The 14,912-nt window shown below is 41.5% G+C and overlaps 1 protein-coding gene and 1 long non-coding RNA gene across 45 annotated transcripts in view; one reads left to right on the top strand and one right to left on the bottom strand.

Moving 5' to 3' along the window:
* CLASP2 (cytoplasmic linker associated protein 2) overlaps nt 1-6,949 on the top strand; it is a 271,237-nt gene extending 264,288 nt beyond the window's left edge. For all 43 annotated transcript variants that reach the window (XM_073333041.1, XM_073333022.1, XM_073333023.1 and 40 more), the window contains 2 exons: nt 218-334; nt 3,360-6,949. In XM_073333041.1, coding sequence (XP_073189142.1) covers nt 218-334; nt 3,360-3,446 — 204 coding nt within the window. In that variant the 3' untranslated portion in view covers nt 3,447-6,949. The remainder of the gene's footprint in view (nt 1-217; nt 335-3,359) is intronic.
* A 611-nt stretch (nt 6,950-7,560) lies between these two features.
* LOC140907341 (uncharacterized) overlaps nt 7,561-14,912 on the bottom strand; it is a 42,236-nt gene continuing 34,884 nt past the window's right edge. For both annotated transcript variants that reach the window (XR_012157464.1, XR_012157465.1), the window contains one exon: nt 7,561-8,518. This is a non-coding gene — a long non-coding RNA (uncharacterized lncRNA). The remainder of the gene's footprint in view (nt 8,519-14,912) is intronic.

Raw genomic sequence — 14,912 nt, forward strand, 5'->3', positions numbered from 1 at the left:
AGGTGACTCTCAAAGAACAACAGTTACTGATAAATAACCTCTCTTTATCTGGGCAAGTTTAATTTTGGCATTTTCTAACTTTGGAGTGCTTCTCTTAGTAACCTTACCGTTCATTTAGTGTGATTTATTTTTTGGGGGGAATGTATCTATAAAAAGAAACCTCTCTTGGAATTTTAATCATATGCTAGCTATTAATGTTAATTTTCTTGCTTTCCAGGGTTATGATAATTCGGAGAGCAGTGTTCGTAAGGCTTGTGTTTTCTGCCTTGTAGCTATTCATGCAGTAATTGGTGATGAACTAAAACCACATCTCAGTCAACTCACAGGCAGTAAAGTAAGTGGAGGATGCCATTTACAGAAATCCTAGTCCCTAATTGCATGTATATGTTTACAGTGTGAGCAACTATTAAAATATTTAATATTTAATATTTAAATAACAACTAAGAAAATATATATATGAAGGAATAATAACCCAGGTTGCTGAAGCTACAAGCAAGCAGAGAGGATCAAGGTGACTTTCATACGTGAGACTTAAAAATATGCGAGACTCAAAAATATGCAAACCATAAATCCAGTCTTCATGCAAGTGAAGTTCTCATTGATTTATAAGAAATGCTGAATTAGGTCCCATGTTTTGCTGTGTTAGATTAGATTTGGTTATATTATAAATTAGCTCAAAAGCACAACTGTGCCTCAAAATATAAAAAAAAAAAATCTCCTTGAAAAATTAGATTAAGGAACCTTTGCATAAACATCCTTAAGATGGTTGAGAGTACACCTTCAAAATCAGTGTATTGACTTAATGTTGTGTATATATTATACGAGATGGTAGGTAATTCCACAGTGAACATAATCAGTGTGCTGACTTTCATCTCCACCATTGCTCCATATGGTGGTTTGCCTTTTGAAAATTTCATTGTTTAGTGGGAGATAAATACACATTAGAAGTAAATAAACCAATTATGCTTCTCTCTGTTCTCCTTAATTAATTTGCATGCCACAACCTTTTTAGTACATTTTATTTTTGTATTACTTGAAAAACAGAAAATTTTTACTGCATCTTTTTGGATGGCTGCACATTTGCAGAAAATTTTAATTTAAAAAGAGACAATGGAACATTAATTATATATGATCTTGTCCTCAGAAATACATAAGATGACTCACTTTTATGCATTATGATGCATGATAAGATCCAAAACTTCAACTGTGTGGATATTGCCTGCTTTTATTTTACATGGTTTTACCTAGGGTGACCCAAAACAGAGGATTTTTTAGGGAATAGAAAACCCCACTTACCCTGAGCATTAAGGGCTCCCAACACCCTACCAGTGACTAGAATCAAAATGGGTTTTCTCCGATACAGATAACACCAACTTATTCACAGTGCCTCTAAAATTGAGGAATAAACAACATTAACCCCAGCTCAACTACTTCAGCTCCCCTTTTTTGTGTGCGTTTAATATAACTTGAGCAATATAACTCCTTGTGAAGAATGTTGGTCTGTTTTGAGGTTTTCATTTGCAGGTACATAAAAAGATACTTCTTCCTTTATTTTAAATTCACCACCTAAAGATGTTTACTTTCAGTGAAGGGAAAACAGCTCAGTTATTAAAGTTGGATGAATATTTTTGGTTACTTAGACCTCCCTTATAATCTTTAGCTTAATGGTTTAGGGTACTGTGCTGAGTGTGGGAAACTCAGGTTCAATTCCCTCTACCTCATGAGGATCAGTGACTTGTACTTGGATCTCTCACATCCTAGGTTGGGTGCCCTAACCACCACACAAGAGTCGTTCTCACGCTCTTTCCCTGGCAAAATGACTATCTATTGTCATAAATGACCATGAATATCTATTATAAATGACAATGGGTAATCATTGGGCCAGGGAGAGAGTGTGAGAATTACTCTATAGCCAGGTAGTTAGGTCATCCACCTTGGATGTGGGAGACCCCCAGTTCAAGTTCCTGTTCCACATCAGGAGAATTGAACCTGGGTCTCCCATGTCTCAGGAGAGACCCTAACCACTCCGCTACTCCTGGGGGAATTCTGTGCCACTGTGCAACGCAGAATGTTGCAGAAAATAATGTTGTGGACACAGAATTTCCTTCCGCCCCCCACAGAAATAGGCTCAGAGCTGTTGGCCACCACTAGGGGCTGCTGGACCGGGCAGAGCCCAGCTCACAAATAGAAGACAAGGCTGGGGGAGAGGGAGGAAGAGGGAATTGGAGGGTTACCAGCAGCTGCAGTTCCCAGAACACCCTGAAGGAAAGAAGTAGTGGCGCGTGGAAAACTCCATCCAAGCCTAGGACCCAGCATCAGGCTGTTTCTCCCTCTGGATTCCTGGACTCTAGGGGGTAGGGGGTGTGAGTGTCATGGGGGGGGGGGGGGGCTCAAGGTGGAGGAAGTATGGGTGTCTTGGCTGGTAGGAGGCATGGCTGGGCTCTGGGGGACGGGGGAAGTTGTGAGTGTCTGGCCCCCCGGCTGGGCTCTGGAGGGAGGAGGGGGCAGAGGAACTGGGTTATTGTAGGGTGTCTTGGCTGGGAGGAGGCATGGCTGGGCTCTGGGGGGCGGGGGAAGGTGTGAGTGTCTGGCCCCCCGGCTGGGCTCTGGAGGGAGGAGAGGGCAGAGAAACTGGAATTGGGTTATTGTAGGGTGTCTTGGCTGGGAGGAGGCATGGCTGGGCTCTGTGGGGGAGGAGGTGTGAGTGTCTGGCCCCCGGCTGGGCCTGGGAGGGAGGAGGGGGTGGAGAAACAGGAAGTGGGTTATTGTAGGGGTTTCTTGAACACTCTACTTCTGGGGGAAATTTTGTGTGTGTCTGTATTGTTACACACATACTTGCTGACAGCTGTTCTGAAACAAATTACCAGTTGAAACTGGCATGATTATATAGTGTTGTTCTGAAAAATAAAATTTGCAGAATTTTAAAATATTGTGGGCAGAATTTTTTGGTGCAGAACTCCCCAAGGAGTACACTGGGGCTAGAGGTTATAAAAGAGGTCCTCTTCTCCCCTCTCCTCTCCCCCAGGCATTTTGTGATTCTAGTCCTTTATTTTTGTAAAACTGCCCAAAACTGAAATGAAAAATGTTGGGTTAAACTGAAACGTTTTGTTTCAACTTTACTCTAAATTTTTCAGACTTTTTGATTCGCCAAAAAAATTCATTTTCAGTTTGACCTGAAACAAAATTTTTTTGGGTGTTTCAGAATTACCAGCGAAGCAAAAAGGCCATTATTCACTCAGCTTTAGTTAGAACTTTCTTCACTGTATTCTTACCCATGCTGATAGACTGTTTTAGAATTTTTACTATTAAACTGTTTCTGATAAATGTTAAACGAATGCATTTCTGAATTAAATCTGCAGATGAAATTATTGAACCTTTACATCAAACGTGCACAAACAGGCTCTGGAGCAGGTGACACAGTAGCAGATGTTTCTGGACAAAGCTAATGAAACTGACGACAGTGAACCAGGTCTCCTAAAGAAAGGACAGGCACTCTGATATCAGTGAAAGGAAAATTCTCACACACGTCTTTGGAACTCTTTTTTTTTTTTTTTCCCCCCCCTTCCCAGTTTGTTTTTTGTTTTGTTTTGGGTTGTTTTTTTTTTTTAAACTGATGGCTACCCCTCAGCCTGCATGCAACTGTTGCAGTAGAATGATTCAAATCCAAAGAGAAAACAGTATTAATATCAGCTGGTCAAAACACAATAAATTTTAAAAATCTAATCCATCACTTTTCCTGTTCGCACTCCTCTGTGTGTCTTCCCATTAACTTTTACCAGTGTTATGACTGTATTTAAAAAGAATTTTTAAAAATGCTAATTAAACAGGAATGCTTTAAGCTTTAAAAGTTAAAATCTAAATTCTTTTGCTTTTTTATTTTTGGCTGCAGAATAACATGCCATTTTTATTGCAGTTTTGTTTAAATATCCTATCCTTTCCTAGAAAGCAGAAATTATATGAAACAAGGCAGGACTAGTCTGAACTGGAACTAGACTCAGTCACTCTGTGGGTGGCACATTATCATATTTGCATCTTGTTTGGGATATTCTGGAATATGAGAATTATACCCATAAAAAAACTGGATTGATCCAGTTCTTTGAAAGTGATATTGTTCATTGGTTGTATGTTCGTCCCATAAATAAGAATTTAGTGTGAGCAATAGAGGACTAGTACAGCTAGCACATCCTAATGTGGAAGACAGCCCAGTTCAGGGTCCAGTGTTGCAGAACTGGTGATAGTGTGACAACCTGCTTTCTAGCAGCAGAGAAAACAATTACTTGATGGACCTGAAGCATCCTTGTCACCATCCTTTCTTTAAGCAGGATGCCTCAGAGTGGAGTGCTCTGCCCAAGCATGCTCAGTATGTATTTATCTTTATCACTAGAATGTTTCCTCTCAACCTAGTTGCTGGAACCAGTAGTGTTGTATTGTAACTCACATGGGGGGGTATATGACAACAGTGCAGTTCATTGGTTGTCTTTTTAAAAGCACTACAACATTCTGCACTGAATTTTTAGGGTTGGGGGAGAATCACAAGCACTATGAATCTTGCCACTTTTTCAAAAAAAAAAAAAAATGTTTTGGATGAATTGGGAAAGATGCACCAAATTATTTGCATGGTTTTCTTGAATAGCATCATCAAGACCCATCTGGATTTAAGGCGTGAAAATGTTTTCAAGTTGTTGTTTTATTTTTCAAATTTTAGTTTATTGTTAATAATGCTTCTTTGTATTTATAATAACGGAAAGAGAGAACAAAAATCAAGTAAATATATGTCCTTGAATGTCTTCTGTTTCTCAGATGTAATCAACAAGCTACTTAGCTGAGAGATGGGGTAAAACAGCACCCTGTCCAGGAATGATGGAACCTGGGTTTTTTTACTATGGTATGGTCTAGTTTTAGGAAATGTGTCCTGGTAAGAGAGAAAATAGCAGTGCCAAGGATGATGTTCTGTGCTAGACTAAAATTCTCTCTACTTCTTCAGGGTGATTACTTTTGACTGAGCTGCTGCCCATAGTGTCTTGTGGAAAAACTGTCTATAGAAATCTTTTTTTAATTATTTTTTCAAATCACCATTTGCTACTGTGTATTCGAAGCCCTGTTCTTTATCATGTAGCCAAATATAAGGAACTGCTAGTGTACTTCAATTGCTAGTTACCTTGAAAGACAAAACTGAATAAAAGTGGAGCTGGATACTTGCAATTACATTCTTTGAGAGGTCATTTTCACTTAATCAGAAGTGAAACTGACAGAGAAAGTTGAGACATGGTTATTAAAGAAGCAGTTTGCTGTTGTTGCAGAGATTTGTTTTCTTTGGGCAGGGGGAAATGTAGAAATGTATGTAAAAACTTTAAAAAAGGAAAATTCTCATGATTTGTCACTGGCCCTTTTTTTTAGCAGCTGCATCAGGAAAGTAGTGTCTCCCCTTTCTCTCCTCCCTTGTGTGCAACATTCTCTTTGTTTTCTACTGTTTAACTACATTGTGTATTTATAGTTCTTTGCTTACCATTGTGCATATACTGGCAATAAAATGTACATAACATTACTTGAAAAAAAATTAACAATGTATACGGGCTATTTTTCTGTTTTATTTAATCATGTTATATGAAAGATTATAGATGTCATAGGCACCAATATTGGTTTCAAAAGATTCTGCATAATTGCTGTGTGTGCGGAATGCTGCTTTTTTAGACATTCTAAGTATCCCATTTTTTATAAAGGATTTTGCTATCTTTATTTCAGTGGTACAGAAAACCCCTCTTTTTTAAAATTGTCACTCAGATTACAGTTTAACAGCTCTACTTTAACCCTTCTTCATAAGTGTGCATGTATAAGGTCTTAATTCTGTTTGTTCTGAAGATTGTTCTTTTAAGGCTTGACCTCAGGAGGACTTTGCTGTTTCCATTCTTTCCGAACATGGAGTCTGTCCTATTTACACTACAAAAATAACCCTCTTTAAATATGTTTATGGCCTAATGTTATAACTCTTTTTTTCCTTAATGGTGTGGACAGGGAAAAAAAAATAAAAATCAGTCCCTTTGAGAGAGAGAGAGAGAGAGAGAGAGAGAGAGAGAGAGATGTTATCTTCGGTACACAGATAGCAAGGCTAAAAGTTGGTTCTTTACTTTTTTGGCGGTGGGGAGGAATTGTTTATCTTCACAGAGACAAAGAAATCTTGTTTTTATAAGAAGCTTGGACCACAGTCATGTGTCACACCATATTTAAACATCCCATGTCCTAAAAAAACTAAACATAAATTTAAAATTTTTTAAACATTTTAAATTTATCAATAGTGACCTGATATCAACTTGACCATATCTGCTAATCACAGGGAACAGATTGCTGAGCATGCACTTTCCTGTGAAAAGCATTTTTTATATTCATTTAATCATAGGATAGGAGTGTGGAAGTTTACAATAAAAATGCATGCTGCTCCCATTAACATTGGACAAACTACAATAATCCTTTACTTGGGCTTTATTTCCTATATTGTAAATAAAAGCTAGCTTGGTTTAATTGCAACTGTAATCAATGGTGTCTTATACATGTTAAACTGGAGATCTTTAATGAATGCACATAAAGATGTAGTGCAGTGAAAAGAAATTTTACAGTGTTGTTGGTCAGCAAAAAGTTCAGATAGTTCTAAGGATGATGTCATCTCTTAATAGCCTTTCTTTCCTTGTAAGGTGATAATGCAAAACTTTTAAGCTGGAAGACATTGTATTGTACCTGTGGTTCTTAAAAAGTTTGATTTTGGGGGTAGAATATCTATATTTTGCAGTTGAATGTAAAAATGAAACCACAATATATCCAGAGTCAGAATAATAAATGTAAAGGTCATTTGACATGCCAATTGTCTTAAAATAAAATTTGATTGTTGTGTTGTGCTCAACCTAAGCCCCAGCCAGGAAGTTGGGGTAATTAGTTGAAGGCACACTGTAAACTTAAATTGTGTTGATTTTTAATTTTGTTTATAATGTTCCTTTAAAAACTACAGACTACAGATTTGTTTTCAGTGTTTTAAGGGCTGAGTCCTAGGATAAGGATTAAATACTTGTGTTCTGGGAAAAAATATTTCAGGAATATCCATGCTAGCCTTTACACACGTGTTAGTTACCTTGAATTAATTGGCAATAAATTAATTCAAGGTAAAAAGTCTATTGAAGACAAACCCCAACTGTCAATTTTCAGTAAAGGAAGCATTTTAAAAGAATTCTCAATTATAAATTTCAAATATAATGTTTTCCTTTTGAAAACAAATACATGCAAGGCAAAGCCAGACTGAGGAGTAAGTCTGGTGAATTACGCAGCAATAATTGTATTTGATGCTTAATGGTAACAGGAATTTTCTGTTTGTTGTGGTAATGTTGTTGTGGCGAGGTCAAATCTTTTGAGCCATAGACTTAGAATATGGTAAACATTAAACTAAGCAAGAAGGAAATAAAGTGGGGAATTTGTGACCAGCAAGGTTATCAGGAGAATGAAAACTAGTGTTTTTCCATTTTAGCAAACTCTTACCAGTTTTGCAATTGCAACTATCATAAAATAGTCTAGTGCCACTGAATTTTTAATTAGTTTGTTTTCATAAAAATTTTCTTCTAAATAAATTGTAAATAAATACCTTTCTAATTGTCCAGTGTAAATTTTGCCCCCAACCTTTCCAGGCATGCAACTTTGTAGACTGAAAAGATGTACCTCATTGATCAAAAATGTTCTCTTAAAATTCATTGAATGATATATAATTTTAAAAAGTTTGTCTACCTAAATACAGGGAAGATTTTCAGAAGGACTTATAGGATATACAAGCCCCATTTGAATCTTTATGCTTCTTAATACCTTATACACTGAATATTTCACTACACACCTTTAATAAATGTTTGTCATTTACAAATGCCCCAAATACATGTTTCTGGACTGTTTCAGTCTCATGTAAACCTTCCAAAACTATGGAAGTTAATGTTGAGTTCAGGATGAACTCAGCCTAAAACTGTTGAAAATAGCCAAAACATCACTGTTTCATAGATTAGGGGACTGGTAATGCAATACAGAGCCTAGGTTGCCAGTCAAAGTCCACTCCAGGTTAATGATGAGAGATTGATAGAAATAAATTAATAGTCTATCTCCTACATATAAATATTTATATTTCAAAAAATGCTGTCTGCATCACATTGAGCTCCTGTGCTGATAATTTCTGTACACATGCCATGGACTGAATGGGTAGAAATTGCAATATCCTCTCACCATTAGAGATCATTTCTTCAAGTCAGTCTGAGGCATTTTGATGTAGTCATGTGGGAACATTTGAGGCTGCCCAGGCCTTATTTGTTTTATAGATTAACAGAGCATTTCACATTGGCTTCTTTCCCTGACACAAGCTCTAATTTGGTACCCACGTTAACAAGTGCCATTTTTCTCCACAAGTCCTTTTCGCCAGGTTTGTCTCCCTCTGCAGTGGATTAGGAGATAGCACAGCCAGTCTCTTCCTCTTACCATCCATACCTCTTCTGGAGACCCCATCCTGAATTTGGAAAGATGGAACAGATAATTGACAGGCAAGCAAGAAGAAATCCTTTTCCTCTTACTTTTGTTATAAGTATAAAGCATTTCTGTATGTATATTTGTGAAAACACTGTCCCAAAGAAAGTTTTACATGTTGGCTAACCTCAGCTATGTAAACAGTTTCAGAAGAATGATTGGGACAGTAATGCTTACTCCCTGTTAAGTACTGAAGCAAATTTCCAGGTGGGAAACTTCCAAGTTTATTAAGACTGTGACTGCCACATTATTTAACTACCGTAAGACAAAGCTGAACAATTATTTTAATACTGTCAGATTTCAAAGAGGTTTGTAATCAAGCTAGATCCTCTGAGAAACTATTGCAAGAGTATACACTTTTTATAACTAGTTTTAGAGTTCTTAAATGATTAATTCTGAAACTTTGATCAGAGACCACCGTCAAAAAATCACCAGTGAAAATTGATTGTATTCACAAGTTTTAGTAAAATATATATTATGGGATGATTTAGTTGGAAAATTCCTATAGTGATATTTACAAAAGCATTCTTTAAAAAACTATCAGTGGTCTGTTACTGTTAAGCAGTAGTGACTGATAAGAACATAAGAATGGCCGTGGTGGGTAAGACCAATGGTCCATCTAGCCCAGTATCCCAGCTTCCAACAGTGGCCGATGCTAGATGCTTCAGAGGGCGTGAACAGAACAGGGCAATTACCAAGTGATCCATCCCCTGTTGTCCAGTCTCAGCATCTAGTAGGCAGAGGTTTAGGGACACAGAGAGCATGGGGTTTTGTCCATGATGACCATCTTGGCTAAGAGCCTTTGATGGACCTATTCTCCATGAACTTCTTGTTCTTTTCTGAACCCAGTTATATTTGTGGGCTTCACAACATCCCCTGGCAACAAGTTCCACAGGTTGACTGTGCATTGTGTGAAGAAGTACTTCCTTATGTTTGTTTTAAATCTGCTACCTATTAATTTCATTGGGAGACTCCTGGTTTATGTGAAGTGGTAATTAACACTTTCTAATCACTTTCTCCGCACCATTATTTTATAGACCTTTATCATACCCACTCTTAATCTCTTTTCTAAGATGAATAGTTCCAGTCTTTTTAATCTCTCCTCATATGGAAGCTGTTCCATACTCCTAATAATTTTTATTGGCCCTCTGTATTTTTTCCAATTCTAATAGATTTTTAAGATGGACCAACCAGAACTGCACACAGTATTCAAAAAGTGGGTGTACTATGGATTTATATAGTAGCATTATGGTATATTCTGTCTTACTTTCTATCCCCTTCCTAATAGTTCCTCACAGTCCTAGCTTTTTTGACTTCCGCTGCACATTGAGCAGATATTTTCAGAGAACCATCCATGACGACCTGAAGATCTTTCTGGAGTAGTAACTGCTAATTTGTAACGCTTCGCAGTCAGCTGTGGACTTAACTATCTTGAGTAGGTTAGAACTGTCTGCAAAATTTGCCACCTCACTGTTTACCTTTTTTTCCAGATAATTTAAGAGTATGTTGAATAGCACTTGTCCCAGTACAGATCCTTGTGGGACCCCAATCTTTATCTCTCTCCTCTGTGAAAACTGACCATTTATTCATGCCCTTTGTTTTCCTACCGTAACCAGTTACTGATCCATGAGAGGAGCTGCCCTATTATCCCATAATTGCTTACGAGCCTTTGGTGTGGGACCTTGTCCAAAGACTTTCTGAAAGTCCAAGTACAGTATATCCACTGGATCACCTTTGTCCACGTTTGTTGACATCCTCAAAGAATTCTAATAGATTAGTGATGCATGATTTCCCTTAACAAAAGCTGTGTTGACTCTTCACCGACATCGTGTTCATCTGTGTGTCTGATAATTCTGTTCTTTACTATAGTTTCAGCCAGTTTGCGTGGTACTGAAGTTAGGCTTACTAGTCTGTAATTGCCAGGTTCACCTCTGGAGCCTTTTTTAAACATGAGTGTTATATTAGCTATTCTCCAGTCATCTGGTACAGAGGCTGATTTAAGCAATAGGCTACATACCATAGTTAGTAGTTCTACAATTGCATATTTGAGCTCTTTCAGAATGTTTGGGTGAATACCATCACCTCCTGGTGACTTATTACTGTTTAATTTATCAATTTGTTCCAAAAACTCCTCTATCAACACCTTAATCTGGGACAGTTCTCAGATTTGTCACCTAAAAAGAATGGCTCAGGTGTGGGAATCTCCCTCACATCCTCTGCAGTGAAGACTGATGCAAAAAATTCATTTAGCATCTTTGCAAGGCCTTGTCTTCCTTGAGTGCTCCTTTAGCACCTCAATTGTCCAGCGGCTCCACTGATGGTTTGGCAGACTTCCTTCTTCTGTTGTACTTTAAAAAAAATTTTCAGTTAGTTTTTGTGTCTTTTGCTAGTTGCTCTTCAAATACTTTGAGAAAATATTATAAAAGGTATAGTATGCTAAATGTGCTAATGTTTAGAGGCACAGAGATAAAGTATTAAACACTTGTGTAATTTCCATCAAGTATAAAGTTTCTGCAGATCTTAGTGTGTTTAGAAACCTTTGTATCTGTGTTTGAACTGAGCCTGTTTCAGGGAAGTGGCAATGGAATAAATAAAGGGAATGTAGAGAGTTCTGGGGAATATCCTTCTGGAGGGGAAAAAAGTAAAATACGTGCCACTTTTGGTGCAAATTGGCATGTTCTACATACAAAAAATTTGCTTATCAAATGTACCCTTATAATCTAAGAATGAGTCCTCACTGGCAAGGGATTAGAAAGGCAACTGAAGTCCATCAGAGACTTAGAAAGTTCCTACGTACTCCATCTGCTTCATTTTGAACATTGCTTTGTAAATAAGCACTATGTACAGTTGATTGTTTTATGTTCTTATGTATCCAGTTATTATTCGAGTGCTTGCTCATGTTGATTTCATTCTAGGTGTGCGCCCGCCCACATGCACGGCCGTCAGCTTGCCTCAGCATGACCCATAGGGCCGACTGTAGTGCCCTCTACAGTGCTGTGCTCATGCCGCGGTATCCAGATGCTGCCAGCCCACGCACTCTCAGTTCCTTCTTACAGTCCATGGTGTCAGTCAGAGCGCCTCTCTTGCTTGTCAAGAGCTAGCGGTTTCTCCTATTGGACTTCAGGCCTTTGTTCGATTGTAGTTAGTGTTAAGTAGTTGTTAAGTGCATAGTTAGCTGATAGTTAAGGTCCCAGCGGGCACTTTGCCCCAAGCTCCCGAATTTAAGCCCTGCTCAGTCTGTGGCAGGCCTATGCCTGTGAGTGACCCCCAAAATAGCTGCTTTAAGTGCTTGGGGGAATCACAAATCAAGGAGCGTTGCCAGATCTGGAAGAACTTTCGGTGTCTCATCCAGAAGAAGAGGGACATTTGCCTCAGGGATCTCCTGGTGAAATCTGCTCTCCTCCTAGCTTCCGAGCCCTCTATGCAGGCTGCACCGAGTACTTTGGCCTCCGTGTGCAGTGCACCATGGCACCCGCACCTCTTGGTGCCAGCACCAGTGCTGAAGAAGAAGGCGAAGAAGTACTTGCCAGCACCAGGCAAGAAGGACGCTGGGGTCATCCAGTAGAGGGATTGGGCCTGTCCACCAACCTTCTCCAGAGTATGCCTCCCTGGCTGGGGCTCTTAGCACTCTTAAAGGTCTGTCACTGATTCTGGTGAGCAGTATGGGACCCACCATCCTGCCTGCACCATCGTCCTCGCAAGCCCAGGCGCAGGAGCACAGGTCTCCATCATCTCCTGTGATGTCTCCGTTGCCACAGGACCAAGCTAAGGCGCCCTGAGAAGGCAAGCCAGCTGTTAAGACCCCTCTAGGGGTGGGGGAGCGCTGTAGGTCGCTGGACAAGCAATCCTGTGGCAGGTTGCAACCGTGCCACCAGTCGCCCAAACTCTCCCACCCCGGATGCCGAGACGTTATTCCCCAGTGCGAAGTTGATGCTCCCCATATTATGATGGGCACCGTTCGCCTTCTCACGGATCCACATCTAGAGGTTGGTCTCGATCGCCAACACCGTGGAACAACTCGCCCCTCATGTTACCGGTCTCCGCAGCACCGTTCCCACTGATGCCGATGTCCCTGGCACGGGGACCGTTCTCCCCAGAATAGCCACTGATCACACCTGGTCAGCGCTCACCACTAGCCACAACCAGTAAGCAGACCCAGGCGTCGATGGCTCCTCCCTGGTCACTGGAGAGTGGTTCCTCTGAGGCAGAGGCCCAGTTCAGCCCATCGCTCTGGTCTCTGTGATCGGACTGGGCACCAGAAATTATTCTGCCATCCACAGTACCGCAGTGGCAGCAAGGCCAGTGGCCAACACCATGGCTGTATTGAGGCGCATGGGGCGTTCCGGTGTGCCAGCCAAAGGTTTTGAGTACTTGTATACCCACACTCCCTCGGGCTCGCTGGTTGCGTTGGCAGCCAACAAGAAGGATAAGCAGGTCCCCACCGCCTCTACCCCCAAGTACAAAGAAGCCGAGAAACTTAATTTATTTGGCAGAAAAATGTATTCAACAGCCAGCTTACGATTCTGGGTGGCGAATCATCAGGCCCTGCTGGGCCAATACAATTTTAACCTCTGGGACAGCCTCCAGAAGTTCCAGGACTCCCTCCCTCAGGGTCAGGCTCAGAAGTGTGGTACCCTGTGTGACAGGGTCAGGCCAGATGGCTACAGGAGAGTGATAGAAGGCAGATATATTAGCCCCAGGTTAAGTAGGTCCCTTTTCCCTGGGTAAGGTAGCAGGGAAGGAGCCAGAACAATCAGGAACTTTCTGGAAAAAATTAAGGCAGACAGGCTGATTAGAGCACCTGCAGCCAATCAAGAAGCTGTAAGAATCAATTAAGACAGGCAGGATAATCAGGGCACCTGGGTTTTAAAAAGGAGCTCACTTCAGTTTGTGGTGTGCATGTGAGGAGCTGAGAGCAAGAGGTGCAAGAAGCTGAGAGTGCGAAAGCATACTACTGGAAGACTGAGAAGTACAAGCATTATCAGACATCAGGAGGAAGGTCCTGTGGTGAGAATAAAGAAGGTGTTGGGAGGAGGCCAGGAGCTGTAGCTGTCACGCAGCTGTTACAGGAGCCACTGTAGACAGCTGCAATCCACAGGGCCCTGGGCTGGAACCCGGAGTAGAGGGCGGGCCCGGGTTCCCCCCATCCCTCCGACTCCCTATTTGATACCGGAGGAGTTGAACTGGACTGTGGGTTCCACCAGAGGGGAAGATCTCTGGCCTGTTCCCCGATTCACTAGGTCCACAGCAGAGACTGCGGGGATTGTTCTTCCTTTTCCCCATGCTGGCCAGCGATGAGGCTAAGTGAGTGAACAGCAGTTTTGAGCCATGAAAGTGGCCAAACTGAGGGCTGCCGCGAACCTCTGAGGCAAGCAAATCCGCCAATAAGCACAGGACCCACCAAGGCAGAGGAAGAACTTTGTCACACCTGGTAGAGGAAGGGACCTCGGCAGCCATATGTTCCCTGCAAATGGCTTGGGACTCGGCAATGAGGGCGGTCACATTGGCAGTGGTTATGCGACGAAGCTCCTGGCTCCAAGCAGCGGGCCTTTACCAGGAGGTGAAGGCCTCAATTCAGGACCTTGCCTTTGACAGAGTTGGGCTCTTCTCCAATCAAACGGATGCCAGGCTACACAGGTTGAAGGACACTAGAGCTATGTTTTGCTCATTGGGCATGCATACCCTGCAGTCTGCCAGAAAGCCATTCTGGCTTCCACCACCATCGAGGCCTTGGCAAGCACATCAGGTATCTGCAAGGAGAAGGGACACCAGGTTTAGCAGTCACTGCCCTTCCTTCTCTTGCTTGCCAACCCAGCCTGGACCCGCTAAGCACCCAGGGGGCCAAAAGAGATTGTTTTGAGGGTGCGCTTGAGAGCCCCAGTCAGCTGGCCAGATCCTTCCCATCCTTTCCTCAACTGCCTTTCTCTCTACTGCTTGGCCTGGTTGTGGGTTACCTCAGACCCCTGGGTCCTGGACACAGTAGCTTGGGGCTATACCCTACAGTTTGTGGATACCCCACCTTTCTGCTCCCCTGCTTCCCTGTCCCTCTTCAGAGACCCTTCTCACAAGCAACTCCTGGTTCAGGAGGTCAACAGGCTCCTGCAGTTGGGGGTTGTGAAGCCAGTTCCTTGGGACATGGAAGAGGATTCTACTCCCAATACTTCCTAATCCCAAAGACCAAGTGGGGCCTCAGACCCATCCTGGACTTGCGTGGCCTCAACAAATCTCCCAAGAAGTTGAAGTTCCACATGATCTCCTGGCTCTATTATCCCTTCCCTGGATCCAGGGGACTTGTACATCACTCTCGACTTAAAGGACGCTTACTTCCATGTTTCCATATTTCCAGAACACAGATGGTTCTTGCGTTTCTTCGTGAC

This window comes from Lepidochelys kempii, chromosome 2, assembly GCF_965140265.1.
Source record: "Lepidochelys kempii isolate rLepKem1 chromosome 2, rLepKem1.hap2, whole genome shotgun sequence".
NCBI classification, from domain to species: Eukaryota; Metazoa; Chordata; order Testudines; family Cheloniidae; genus Lepidochelys; species Lepidochelys kempii.